Below are 14,779 nucleotides of genomic sequence, written 5' to 3' on the forward strand. Positions count from 1 at the left end.
AGCTAGCAGATCAGGAGGGGTCTGCCATGCCTGTGGGTCACCTCCAGGGTGGGGGATCGAACTCACACGGAAGTGGCTGCCCATGCTGCTGCATCCCAACCTATTGTGCCACCAGGGAGGAGGGCCTGGTACTTGGTAATTTTTTTAAAAACTGTTTTATTCTTTAAGGACCTCATATTTGATTTTTTTATTCTCCTTTTAGTAAGATGACAATAAATGATAGCAAAGAAGTGGAAAGGTCATTGTATAAAAAATGAAGTTGCTACTGTTTCCCAAGGCACTATGTTGTTTAGAACACAAACGATAGCATTTGAAGAGCTTTTTAATTTAGTGATAAAAATATGGATGTCAGAATAAAAAAATGAAGGTACTTTAGTCCTGTAACTGCTAAAAATGATATTCTTTCCACTACTTTGACTGCAGCATTGTTAGATGTTGTCAGTAGAACTTCACATTTAAAAATAGTATTTCCTTTTCAAAACTTTTATAGGTAAACTTCTATAAAAAATGCCTTAAGTATCAATATTTAATCTCTGAAATATCTGGTATAACCAACTGTGGTATAATTATCACATGGATATCTTTCAATAGAAAACTTTAAAATAAGCTTTGTTATAATAACATTCAAATATTATAAACTTCCCTTTCTCTTTATTGAGTCAGGATGCTATTGACTTCTTAAATACTGGTTCTTTATTTTGTGCATATTAAAATTGCCTGGAAAAATTAAAGAAGGCAAGTCACTTATCAGCAATCTTGATTTAATTAATGTGGACTAAAGAGCATGATTTATTTTTCCCCTACAAAAAGACTTCTTATGTTTAACTAGGCTTAGTGTGCTTACTGCTGCCTTAGGGAGTTGGTTATCAAGTAACTTGGAGCTAGGTGACAACAGTCCATGCTTTATTAAATCTCTTCCTCATACAGAATGATTCATAGCAGAAATTTGAACCACTTTAGAGAAGAAAAAAACAAAAGCCATTGCTCCTTACGTAGTCCAGCCTCAGTTGCTATAACTTGGCATTATGGCATTTGTTTTACTACGAAGGCATTTCACTAAAGGAAGTGACTGACTTACTGAAATATTGCACAATAGTGCTGGGGCATGAGGCCAGGGTATGCTTTCCCTGTGATTATTTTTTCTCTTAGAGTTATCTAAGCCAGAAAGTCTTTAATTATTTATAGTACCTGAAATGGTCTTGTATGTACAGCATAAGACATATTTATATTTAGTAATAAGCAGGTTGGGAAAACCCATTAAATTATTATTAAATATTGGTGATGGGAAGCCCCTGGGGATTACAACTGAAATGGAAAAATGTACAAAATGATGTAAAAATAAACTATTATATTATTTTTTATATTATTAAATATTTTTGTTTTCCTATAATGTTACTTGTTTCCAAAATGAAAAACTTTCCTGAAAGGTTTTCTAAGCCAGAACTCGTAGCCTGTATTTATGGTATGGGGGGAAAAATGTTGGCACTTTGGTATGCTCACACTCAAAGCTTTAGTTTTATATTGTTTTTAATTTGAGGAACTGTAGTTTTTTGTTTTTAATTTTATAATAGTTTATTTTTACTTATTTTTGTGCATTTTCCATCTCCGTTGCAATCCCCTTGAGTTTCCCATCACCATATCACCCATGTGCCATCATCATAGTCCAGTGCATTTCCCTCCCCCAGCTGTTACTGATCCCATTCCCCACTCCACCCCCACAAAATGTCTCTGGTATATAGCTGTTCATCATTATCATTTTCTCATCTATTCCGTTATATTCCTGCTATGAGAAACCATCCAGTATTTTTCCTTTTCTTTCTGGCTTATTTCACTGAACATGAACTTTTCCAGCTCCATACATGTTGCTGTAAAAGACATGATATGTACCACATCTTTTTAATCCAATCATCCATTTTTGGGTATTTGGACTGTTTCCATGTCTTTCTAATTGTGAATAAAGCAGCAATAAACATGAGGGTGCAGGTATCTTTTTGAATCAGTGTTTTTATGTCTTTTGGGTAGATACCTAGGAGTGAGATTGCTGGGTCATATGGAAGCTCCATGTTTAGCAGTTTGAGGAACCCCCAAACAGTTTTCTATAGTGGTTGTACTAGTTTGCATTCCACCAGCAGAGGCACTGTAATTTTAAAGTGATTTTTTTTTAATCTGCAAATTGTATTTGAGTTCATTTGATAGTTATTAGAAATGTTTTCTTTTGCACTCATTAAAATATATGCAGTAAGGTATTTGTATCTGCCTAGCTCACAATGAATGCAACTATTGACTTGTGGATCATATATTTGTGTTTTAGCTGATATTTATCTCTGTGTTGCTTATTTTTTAGTGATTCACCTTTGCCAGTTTCATCCCGTGTCTGCTTTGTTAAGTTCCATGATCCAGACTCAGCAGTTGTGGCACAACATCTGACAAACACTGTATTCGTTGACAGAGCTTTGATAGTCGTACCATATGCAGAAGGTTTGTGCTTTGTTTAACTACCTATTGGGCATCCTATGATGACCATCTACCTCAGCATAGTTTTAGAGTGAGCCTTAGTAGCATGTTAAATATCTAAGCTATTAACATTTTGAAACCCTTGTTATACTGTAGTCCACATTCTAAAAATTAGAAATCAAATGTTTTTGTAAGATTTTAGCCTTTTGTATTCTCTTAAAAATAAAGTTTTAAGTTCAATAAAATTATCTCCCCATTTAATTTTAAGTTCAATAAAATTATTTTCCCATTTGTAATTTCCTTAAGATATCCATTTAGTTAACTTAGATAATTTAATACTGAGCTTTATTGGAAAAGTCCTGAAGGTGAATGGTTCACTCCATGCACAAATAAATAGAAACTTAAAATAAATGCATGATTTTATCTCTTTTTTTGGATAAGTAACTAGGTTAGTTCTGTTTCTTAGTGCTTCCACTTACTGGTAACTTTAAAAAAAAAAAAAAACCCACATTGAATTCCAGTATACCAAGGGTTTGCAATGGTTTTGGTTTTTAATGAAGTTCAAGATTTCCTGTAGTTTAGGTGCCAGATGGGCACTGGGTGTTTTGTTTTTATGCCAGATTTTCTTGTTCATTCTTGCTATATTTTCTAGAATATCTCTAAATAATAAATTCTTCTCTCTGTTATTTGTGTGTGTGATTTTTGTAGTGGAGAAGGCAAATGCAAAACTCTTCCAGATGACTGAAAAACAGTGGGTCCTCTGCAGCTACAGGGGATTCTAGACATTAACTAAAGGCCAGCAAGCACTCAAGTCCCCCAAGTGTTTTCCTGGTGTAACCATTTGTTAACTACATTTTCTCTTTTTACATTTTAGGCTGTTAAAGTAATTTGACAGAAAATAATGAGCAGGGTTTGGGGATCTAAAAAGCCACTGTGACAAGACAGCACTATTTTAATTCCATTTTGTAATTTTCTAAGACATTTTATAATTAGTTTGTTCCCATTGTACTGCTACTTTATTTGACTTTTGGTAACTATAAATTTTAAATCACTGAAATATAATAGAATTACTGGATTTAAGTTATAATTTGACATATATGCTGACCAGGTCTTAAAATGCTTCATTCACCCTTTCCTTAATGAACTGGTCAGTGTAAACAGTCTTGATATTGTTAATTTCAGATGCTATTCTTAGATCTTTGAATACCAATGTGAACATTTACACTATATCTTGTAAACATTGTGAAATGTCTAGTCCATAAATCTTTGAAAAATTAACTCTGTGGTTTTTGAAAAAAATTGAAGTGCATCCATAGATGGGTTAAGGCATGTTATATAACAGTACATTTATCTCATGGTATTAAAGTATGTGAGCCCAATTTTATGGTTTTTTTAAATATATATATATGTGTGTGTATATATGCTGATGAACTTTTGAGTTAGTGTGTTTTTGGTTAAGCAATTTCTTTTATGTCAGTGTGCCTGTTGTACAGTAAGATTTTATCACCAATAGAAAATTTTCAGAATTCAGATTCAGGACACTATCATAAAATAGACGATAGTGTTTGGAAAAAGGGTCAAATCATGTGATTAATGTGCAAAACATTTAACTAGCTTTTAACCTTTAAAGAATTCTTATTGCCTAAGTAATAATATAGTTCCCAAACCCTGAACATAATACAGTATATCATATAACTGGATTTCATAACTCTTTTTAGACCATGATAAATTTTGGGGTCTGTTTTGAAAGTGAAATATTTGGGAGTTTTATATACAGAATTACAGAATATTGAGTGCCAAAGTCTGTTTTTGCTGTATTTTACTTCTAGTATGGTATGCTGTATTTATGTTGTTTCCATTAAATAACTGGGATATTCAACCCCTTTGTCACCATTCACCCTGGTTTTAGCTTTCACACTTTGGTGTTGGCTCTTGGTCAGTGTTCTAGAGCAATAGACACAAAGTTTACGGTAAGGAATAGTTTTAATTGCTAAAACTTAGCTAGATTTGGAAGGAACTCTTAATAGTAATGGATTTGGGGGTTATTTAGGTTCCTTGGTTAATGTTTGTTTCTTTTGTCTGTTTCTTTTTCTTTCATTTCTACACATTCATGCAGTATTTCATGGTTCTATCAAAGCAGCAGTAAAAAAAATACTCTTGACGCATGAAAATTAACTGGTGAGGGGCCTCATTGCTATTTTTAAAATTGTAGTTTTATTTTTAAATAGTCCTTTTTTAATCAGAGGATCAGATGCATGACTTTTTTAATGGATGCAGATCTTCTATCAGGTGTCTCACAATAAATTCAAGAGGATTTTAGTTTGCCAGAAATGTTGCAAATGCACTAATTTGAGTAAGATGTTGATACTTAATATTATCCTCTTGAGACATAATTTTGCATGCAAATTATCCCATAATCTTTGTAGGTTTGTTAATGATGCATTAATGCCCTATATCTAAATGATCTTCTCCCTCCCTCCATAACTCTTGGTATCTAAATTGATGACAGCTCTGACACAAGCAAGATAACAGTGCTGTGTAGTATACATTTGTTTATATTATCGGCACTTCTCAGTATAGGTGGAAGGAACCATTACCTTTATTTAACAGTGGTTTTTCTTTTTTGTTGTTGTGTTTTACAGTTCTTTTCCCTGGTTCAGCCTGAACTATATACCAGGCCCTGCTGAAAATACCACCCAACAGTTTTCTTCTGCAGCTTATCCAGTTTCTCTTAAGTGCCCTGTACATATTGTATGTTTTATGATGAGATGCAGTTTCTTAATATGTATTACAGAAATACTACTGGTATTTGCAAATATGTAGTTTAATTGTATTATTGAACTCTCATTTTGGGGGCTTGGGCACATTAACAGATTAATCCATCTGTATAGGGCTTTTGCTGTTGGATAGAATTTAAATTGTCTACATGAATATTTGTCTTAGGACCCTTAGATTTTATCTGAATACACAGATTAGGCTTTAAACACAGACACACATGTCATTTTTGACATTAGGAGTTTGGCTCAGTTAGCTTTTGAACTGACACTACAGCAGCCTTTTTTGGTATGGCTAGCATGGCACATGTTGGAACGTAAAGCATTTTACTGTACAGGTAAGGAATGTGCCATGTTGTTTTACCTATTCTCTCTCTCTCTTTTCTCTCACTCCCACACACACATCCTGTGTGTATTCAGAGACCTTCAGAAACATTCATGTTCATTTTCATGAGTCAGCAAAAGCCCTACGCTTGATTCCAACAGAGTATTTCCTTTACATACTTTTCTTCTCTTAATTTTTACAAAATTTGTATGGTAGGTGTAAAAAAAATCATAGTAACTGTACCATATTATTAACCCCTAAATCAAACTTTTTTTGTCTTGTGTATCTTGATTTTTCTGTGTGCTTTATAGTGAAGCAGCCGACACGAGTCGTTGTTCATAAAACAGCTTTTGAAAGTTGAGAGCACACCCCTGGAGAACCGACTGTGCTTGCTTACGTTTGGTTCATGACTTAAAAATCGAGTACAGGTGATGAAATCTTGGCAGTGTTAACAAAAAAGTAGTGTGTATTGTGCTATTTTTTTTTTACTCTAGAAACTTAACCATTTGTAGAGAAAAGGAAACAATTTTTCACACATTGAACTTTCATTCTGACATAAAATTAATGATAAATCATAGAAATCAAACCTTATATTTTAGCGAACATAAGTACTTTCAACAAACTCAGGTGGTGTATCAGGGAGACATTTTCTGGGTGTTTTTGTGTGTTTTCTGTCTTACGAAAGAGTGTGTTCTAATGCATGGATATTTCTCTGCAGGAGTTATTCCTGATGAGACTAAGGCATTGTCTCTGTTGGCACCAGCTAATGCAGTGGCAGGTCTTCTGCCTGGTGGTGGACTCCTGCCTACCCCTAACCCACTTACCCAGGTATTTTGTTAGGCTCTTAAAAGATGCAGAGGAACACAGAAGTGTGTAGAAAGCTAAACATTGGAGTTTTTTAAGTGGTGTTATAATTCTAGTTCACAGCTTTATCATCTGTGCACTGTATAGTTAAAGGGTTATATTGTCACAAATATGAAAGGTATTCTACTTTTTTTCAAATCTACTTTTGAAGAACATTCTGAAAAGCATACCTGTTTATCAGTTCACCACTGTCTCTCAAAACAACCTATAAGTAGTAAATATGTAAAGAATAGCTCGTGAGGCATAAAACTTCTGAAAAAACTGGGTGCACATTTGAATCAGAAAAGAAAATAAAAATTTGGGCTTCTTTTTCATTCCCCCTTTCATTTTCTGCTCTTATCTTGAGATTTGAAATAAATAGGTGATTTGAAATAAAGGCAGTTACACAATAGAGATGGCTGATATGAGGGGAATGTAGTTTTACTGGATGTTTTAAAATATCATTTATTGTAATGAAACTGCTCAAAGAGACTGTAACTGGTATCGGTTTCACATGTAACAGTGAACAATGAGCTTTTATGAAAGTATTGTTTTTCATCGTTTGCTGGGTCACCAGTTAATTTAATGTACAGTATAATGTTATGGAAAGAAAATTAAATCAGGAATTAAAAGCAATAAATATAAAGATATCTGTTAAAGGAACAGATACAAAACAAACCTTTAAAATCTGGCTTGAGAACTGATACTACCTACAGAAGAAGAAAGTAGTGGGGGGTTGGGAGGACAGCAGCACAGTGAACTGGTGAAGGATGATGGCACTTTGGTGATGGTGTGATATGATCATAGACAAGATATTGTAAAGATGAGAGTTAGATGCAAAAAATGTGTTGTAAACCAACATTTCTCAAGGAAGCATTTTTAAAGAAGTAGTGTTTTTGTTTTTTTTTTTTTTTTAAGATTGATTTATTTATTCATACAGAACTGGGGTATAAGTCAGAGGTGCAGGGGCGGTGAGATGCTTCACCAGAGACAAAGTGGGGAGCAGAGCAGGCAGATGGATGAAGTACACTGCTGAGGGAAGCAGCAGGTGGGTCAGGAGAGATCTGTCATGCCATGTGGATCACCTCCAGGACCGGGAATCAAATCCACACTGAAGCAGCTGCAGCCAGCTTGCAGTGCTGCATCCTAACCCATTGCACCACCAGGGAAGGCTTAAAGAAGCAATGTCATTAACCCAAGGACATTAAAAAAAATTTCTTCTAAATCCAATTTATGAAGTAAATATGCTACAATGTGTGGGAAATGAAGCAAACTACTACAATCCTTGGCAGCCTTCTGTTTTTATACATTTTTATTAGATCACTAACACCCATTTTGTGTTACTATTTAAGAGTCTTGAGGTGGCATAGTTGAGTAGCAGTGACAGAATTCACATAAACCTGCAAGCTTAAACTTATTTAGACCTTTACAAGGGAATAAAAAGTAACTGTTGATAGAAGGAAAAATATGAAACTAAATCAAATTTGAAATTTCACAGATTGGCGCTGTTCCATTGGCTGCTTTGGGAGCTCCTACTCTTGATCCTGCCCTTGCCGCACTTGGGCTTCCTGGAGCAAACTTGAATTCTCAGGTATAACCAAATGTTCTTCCACTTTGAGTTTCTTTTTGTAATTAATAAAAGAATTAACTTCATTAACTGTTACTTGCATTTCAAAATTAATATAAAGAAATTTTTGGTTGCTGCATTGTTAGCATTACAAATTTATTTTACAGTTCAAAATAGAAAGTAGTTTAACAAAAAATTGACATACCATATCATGGAGTTAGTAAATTGTCATGAAAGAATGGGGGGCATAGATTTGTAATTTATGTTAATTTATGTTGTCATTTATTCATTTAGAAATTTTTGTCTTTGTTCCACTGTAATTTGCTTAAACTTTTATCTGAAGTCCTTTGTGAAGTCTTTTGATTAAAACTTTCTCAGAACTTGTTAAAGTAAGCAAGAAGTAACTTTTCATAAAATTTTGACCACGCAATTATTATCTTCATGTTTTACTTGCTAAAGCATCTCTATAGATTTCTAATACTATAGTCAATGTCATCTGTTCTGGTTGCTTTTTTTTTTTTTCTTACGTGGCTATCAGAAAATTTATTATATATTTGGTTGGCATTATATTTCTATTGGTCACTGTTGTGGCAAAAATATAGTACATTTGTAGGTTTGCCAGGTTATCTCAGAACATTTTCAGTATAACCCAAAAATGAAATAGTAATCATTATCTTATGTACTCTCACTGTTATGTTTTTGTTTTTGTAGTCTCTTGCTGCAGATCAGCTGCTGAAGCTTATGAGTACTGTTGATCCCAAGTAAGGGTTTTTTTCTTAGAATTGTATGTATATAAATATCTAGAAAGCATTTATTTTTTGTATTAGGTAATAAAAGCTATCTCAAGATATGCAATACATAATTCTGTTTGTAGAATGAGGTAAATCCAGAAGTCATTTTGTTTTTATGTTATTTAAGTGTTTTGAAATAACTGTCAATAATTCAAGCCAGGGTGGCATGAAAGAGATCAATGTTATCTTAGGTTGATTCATTTAAAAAATAAGTACTGAGTTCTTACTATAAGCTTTTACTTTCACAGCATTTATGCTCTGAAAGAGATGCTGCTTAAGCATAGTTAAGTAACTAGAGAAAAGAGAGCACTGCTGTGGGAATTGATTGAGAGGAGGGCAGCTGAGAGGAAGGACAAAAAAACTAAGCCCTGAAGGATGAATGGGAGTTTGGAAGGTAGAGTGAGGGAAACATCAACCCAGAAACAAAGTAGTAAGTAGTATGTGTGATATAATAATCAACATCATCTTTGAGAGGTACTTTGAGAAGTTCTCTCTTTGTGCTGTAACTGAAATGTTTTTCCTACATGATAGCAGATTCATGAGATAGTTTAGTTGGTAATATTGTAGGTTATTAAATTTGACCTTAATGCTTTTCTCCCTTAACTTGATGAAAACTCTCTGGGAGAACATGGATGGAAAGAGGACAGAATCATATAACTAGTAATTAGTGATCTTTTTCTTAAAAATTACCAAATTAAAATCAATTGTAAAATATCAGCATTACAGGTAAAATAGTATGCTTTTAGTTGTTAACTTTTCCATAAATAGCTAAAGTCCTAAATTTGGTGGCTCTAATTTTTTTCTCAAGTATAAACTCTTAAGTTGCATATTCTTTTATTGCATCTTTAAATTTTATAGGCAGAAATTTTTGAAAATTTTATATAACATTGGCCCTTACTATATTTTCTCTCCACTTGTAAGCTTAAAAGTTAATGTTCTTCAACAAATTATAATGTAAAAAGTTTTCAAACAGATGAAGGAAGACTTAATAATCAACAATTTGCATCGTCAGTCTTTTTCCTTGTACTAACTTAAAAGTGTTTATGGAAAGTTAATGACATTCAGCAAACTTAAGTAGGTATTTTCATATTCTAGCTATCTTGTGTCTTTTTTTTTTTTTTTAAGATTTATTTATGCATACAGAACTGTGGTATAGGCCAGAGTTGCAGGGGTGGTGAGAGGGTTCACCAGAGACCGAGTAGGAAGCAGAACAGGCCAATTGATGAAGTACACTGCTGAGGGGAGCAGTGGGTGGGTCAGGATAGGTCTGCCACACCAATTCTCTCTTGGTTATGTTTCAGGCTGAATCATGTGGCTGCTGGTCTTGTATCACCAAGCCTGAAATCAGATACCTCTAGTAAAGAAATAGAGGAAGCCATGAAGAGAGTACGAGAAGCACAGTCCCTAATTTCTGCTGCTATAGAACCAGGTAAAATATGTTTTTGCAGTTTTCAATCTAAAGCTGTTACTGTTCACAAAAGTGATTATTTTGAAAACTTGAATACTCTGTATGTCCTTTTTTAATTGTCTAAATTCTGATAAAATTCTAGTAAAATGATTGTTAGTGTGGGAAGCAGAGTTGCCTCCCAGGCGTTTGAAAATTTATAGAGACTTAATTGCCATGTTGGTACTAGTTGGCTCTAGTGGATAGAGAACAACTGCTGCCCCTGGCCAACAAGGAGTGATCTGTTCCAAAATGTTAGTAGAACCTGAGATTAACTATATTTGTTGTGGTATTTTGTTTATTTTTAATTTCTGGGTTTGTTAGGTTTTAGTCATTTATGTTTACCTAAGTTGGGGTAGCCTAATTGGTTTTTATCATTTGCTTGATCAAAAGAACTTTAATAAATGCTTAGGTTTATGCCATTTAAGAGAGGAAAAACTGTATTTTCTGCATTTTTTTTTCTTGTGGCAAAATGAAAGCTATCTGCCGATATTTGGGTCTTAAGTCCTGAATTTTTTTATCCATTAAAGTATAATATGGGACAAATGGTATCAACTGTTTTATGTATTATCTCATTTGATCCACAGAATATTAAATTATGAGCCCTGCATTTCTGGTAAGCAGTAGGAGCTTTTTAGATATACAGATTGATTTGTTTGACTCCAAAGCCCAGAACATGATGTAACTGTTTTCTGTTTTCATGGAAAACTCAAAAATGGAATGATTAGAAATAGTTTTGGTATGGATTATTCTTTTTATTGTTTTTGTCAACTATTTGTGTGATGACATTCACAATAAATTGAATCCTAATAATGCTAGCATGACAGATAAAGGATATCAGTCTCACTTTGACAAGAGCCCATGTGTGAAGAATGCAGTGGCTTTATGCAGTTACTAGCTGAAGGAATTTCTTCTTTAAAAGCTAGGAAATGGAGATAGATTCGTCTGTGTCTTAACACACTTACACAATTGGAAGTTGATGAATAAGAGGGATAGATAGGTTAAAATGAGACCTAGTTTACTCAGCCAGGTTCTTTCTCAGAAGTATAATGAGAAGAGTGAAGGAATAATAACTTCTAGTATGGAGGCCAAATAATAAACCTGTTAGTCACCCATGAATGTACATAGATTTATTTAGCAACTAAACATAGAGCCAAGTGATGAATAACAAAGAATATTATGCTGAACCCCCAAAAAAATTTTATTGATTTATTTTTTTTTTTCATAAACAACTATTTTATAGTTAAGCACTATTGGGAGACATGTAAATGTGTAAAATTAAATTTCACACCAGGATGACTGTAGCTATAATAATTCTAGAGTAATTTATAAATGGGAGTAATCTCCCTATTGTTTGGCAATTTATAAATCCAGATTTTTCTTCTTAAATACAGATAAGAAAGAGGAAAAACGAAGGCACTCAAGGTCAAGATCACGTTCTAGGAGGAGGAGGACCCCGTCATCTTCTAGGCACAGGTTAGGTTAATCGCTTTTTGGGGATTAAAAAAGCGATTGTATCTTAGACAAAGGTAATTCCTGTATGTCACTACCTTCTTAATTTGCTGTCTGTTAAACCTGCTAACTGCTGAATTAATGCTCACAGTTAAATCACGCAAGTGTCTTCTTTGATACAACTATTGAACTTTAAATACCAGAACTGTTTTGTGCGTAACACCCCATTTCATTGCGTAGACTATTGCCCAAACGACTAGGTTTTGAAATACTGCTTTAATTGTACTGGGCCTAAATTTAATAAAATCAGTTTTTACTGCTTCATCAAGATAAACATCCTTAGTGAAAATGGGTTTTTTTCTTCTTACATTGAAAGTACATACTGCAAATGCCAGTGGAGAACAATACAGTGACTACTAGGTCAGTTCAGTTACCACTGCCTTGATTTGTACTAAAAGAGATGAGAGCCCTTTTACACTACCATTGTTTTTGCACTGTTGGTGCAAATGTCAGTACAGTGGAAAAGGCCAGTAATGTCGTTACTATCTTGAAAGTAATTTTGTCTTCATTAGACTCATGACATTATCAAGTTAGTTTTGGGCCTAGCCCATTCAACTGCTATAAGAAGAAATCATAGATTGAATAACTGGTAAACTACAACAGAAATTTCTTCAGTTCTAGAGGCTATTCATTTATAAATCCTATTCATTTATAAAGGCTGTGCTCTCCTGATATCATCTACCAAAGACCCTACTGCAAAATACTATACTTAGGGTAAGGTTTCACAGAATTTTTGCAGTACACATTCAGTCTACTCTAGACTGTTACAGGATTGTCCTAGGTGGTGTTTCTGTTTTATTCCCTGCTTTTCTATGACTCATCTTGTTCTTAAAGCTGACTTTCAAAAACACAAATCTGGATCATGTTGTAGCTCTATTAAACCTTAAGTTCCCTATTATTTTAATAAGGTGACATATTAAAAACTAGAATAACTTAGGGTTCTTATTATTTGGCCTGGTTTGTCTTCCCATCCTCTGTCTCAGTTGCCCTTCCAAAACAGCCATGGTACACTTGCCTGGATGTAATAATTTTCACTCAGGATGTTTCTTTCTGCATAATGGTATTTAGTACATATTTACCTCCACTTGAGGGATTCCTTTGTTCAAAATACAGCTAAATTTTACACTTATGTTAAGTGTCAGTACTATGTAGAGTTGTAATCTTCCAGGACAGTTGCTGTCATAACTTCCTTTAATATGTAAAAAGGATAAAGATGTTTTCTCTGTACATACTAAGTACATGTAAGAGCTTAAATTGTAATTTGAAATAACAGTGAGACATTTTATTTCCCAGAATGCAGTGTTTCTGGACTGTGTGGATACTGTACATCCTAACAGACAGATGATTATTAGAGGTTGTAGTGTCTTACATCTCTTGGTATTTTAAAAAATGACCACTGGGCTTACGTAAAGCTTTCTTATATATTATATGCACATTAAGCGAGATTTAAACTTGAACATCTTCCATTTCTAAATGTCCCATCCTCTGCTGCTTTAAATAAAGGTAAAAATTGACTTTCCAAACCCCAAAATTTTTCATGTAAAGAGTTTGTCTAGTAATTAGGTGTAAAAGAGATCAAGTCTAAGGAAAAGATTGCAGTTTTTAGTGATCTTCTTAAAAATCAAGGAAAATGAAATACAGGAAGAAGGATCCCTGACAATATTAAAGTGTAAATTGTTTGGATGACCTCATAATAAAGGCATAAATGTACTTTTAATAGGGTACTTTTCTAAAAGAAAGGCTTTTGTTAGGTTCCAGGAAAGAGATCATCATATAGGCATATTGAGAAGAAACAAAAATAAGAGGCAGTTTATACAGAATTTTATATATATATAATGTGTGTGTGTGTGTGTGTGTGTGTAGCAAGCATTGCTTAGATTTAGCTTAAATTATAAATCAAAGAAATGGAATATTTTTAGAGAACAATTAGAAGTAACAAAGTAGCATTCAGAAAGCAAGTAATTAGCATATATATATTTGAAGACTGATTTAACATGCAGCAGTGAGGAATCAAAAGCATACTAAGTTACATTATGAGAGATAATGCAAGTCAGATAAATGTTCCTTTTAATCTTTGCCATTATTTTTAACTTTGGAGTTTTAGTTTCAGCACACTTAGAAGCACTGAATTGACAAATTGAGCAAAAGGTCAAAATGTATATCATTATAGGTCTTAACAGGTACTGTTGTATTTTTGGAATATTAGAGATGTTTATTGTAAGAGCTAAATAGATAATGGCAGCACCCAACAGGAAAGTATGTGAATTTTTTTACTGGTGCCAAGTATTCACAAGCAGAGCTAGTTTTTTTTTTTAACATTTATACATGTATATTGGCTTTATTTCATATTTTTAGGCGATCAAGAAGCAGGTCAAGGAGGAGATCACATTCTAAGTCAAGGAGTAGGCGACGATCCAAAAGTCCAAGACGGAGAAGATCTCATTCCAGAGAGCGAGGTAGAAGGTCAAGGAGCACATCAAAGAACAGGTACATTAAGCTTTAACATTGTGTGGGAAGACAAATTTTAAAGCTCCGAGATCCCAAAACTATTACTGACAGAAGTGGGAGGTAGAACTAGACTGGAGAGAAATGTTTACAGAGTTTGAGGAAACATTTTGTAAATAAACCAGATTCCTATTTATAGCAAGGCCTATAAAAATAACTTTTCTTTGCAGTAGAAAATTTTAGCTGTCTTACTACCACCTTTCACTTCCACTCCACCACCACTAAAGATTTAGTGCTAATGGCCATTTCTCATAGTATGCCAAAATTTAAAACATCTCTGACTTCTCCTGATAACATTTTAAACTTTTATGTATATTAGGGTGTCTTACACTATGGTGTGGAACCAGTAGAGAGTTAAAGCTTCATTTAAAAAAAAAAACCCTCATCTTCACATTTCATTTCGACTTAAACATTCATTAATTGACTTTTATATTTAAGACAGAACTATCACTTGAAACTTCCTAGATTTTTAGAATTTTTTAATTTCACAACACTGTTAAGTAACTGTCTTAATCTTTCTATTTGATTTAACTTTCTAAGATGTGGCCATGTTTCATGTTACTT

At 33.7% G+C, this 14,779-nt stretch overlaps 1 protein-coding gene across 3 annotated transcripts in view; it reads left to right on the forward strand.

Annotated features, from left to right (window-relative positions):
• The window catches only part of SRSF11 (serine/arginine-rich splicing factor 11), a 33,520-nt gene that overhangs the window by 13,683 nt on the left and 5,058 nt on the right, over positions 1–14,779 (forward strand). For all 3 annotated transcript variants that reach the window (XM_012722447.1, XM_012722448.1, XM_012722449.1), the window contains 7 exons: positions 2,345–2,478; positions 6,272–6,381; positions 7,895–7,987; positions 8,675–8,724; positions 10,056–10,183; positions 11,593–11,674; positions 14,066–14,197. In XM_012722447.1, the coding sequence (XP_012577901.1) occupies positions 2,345–2,478; positions 6,272–6,381; positions 7,895–7,987; positions 8,675–8,724; positions 10,056–10,183; positions 11,593–11,674; positions 14,066–14,197 (729 nt within the window). The remainder of the gene's footprint in view (positions 1–2,344; positions 2,479–6,271; positions 6,382–7,894; positions 7,988–8,674; positions 8,725–10,055; positions 10,184–11,592; positions 11,675–14,065; positions 14,198–14,779) is intronic.

The sequence above is a fragment of the Condylura cristata genome, unplaced genomic scaffold (assembly GCF_000260355.1).
Source record: "Condylura cristata isolate star-nosed mole 26May11 unplaced genomic scaffold, ConCri1.0 scaffold00008, whole genome shotgun sequence".
In the NCBI taxonomy this organism is placed as follows: Eukaryota; Metazoa; Chordata; class Mammalia; order Eulipotyphla; family Talpidae; genus Condylura; species Condylura cristata.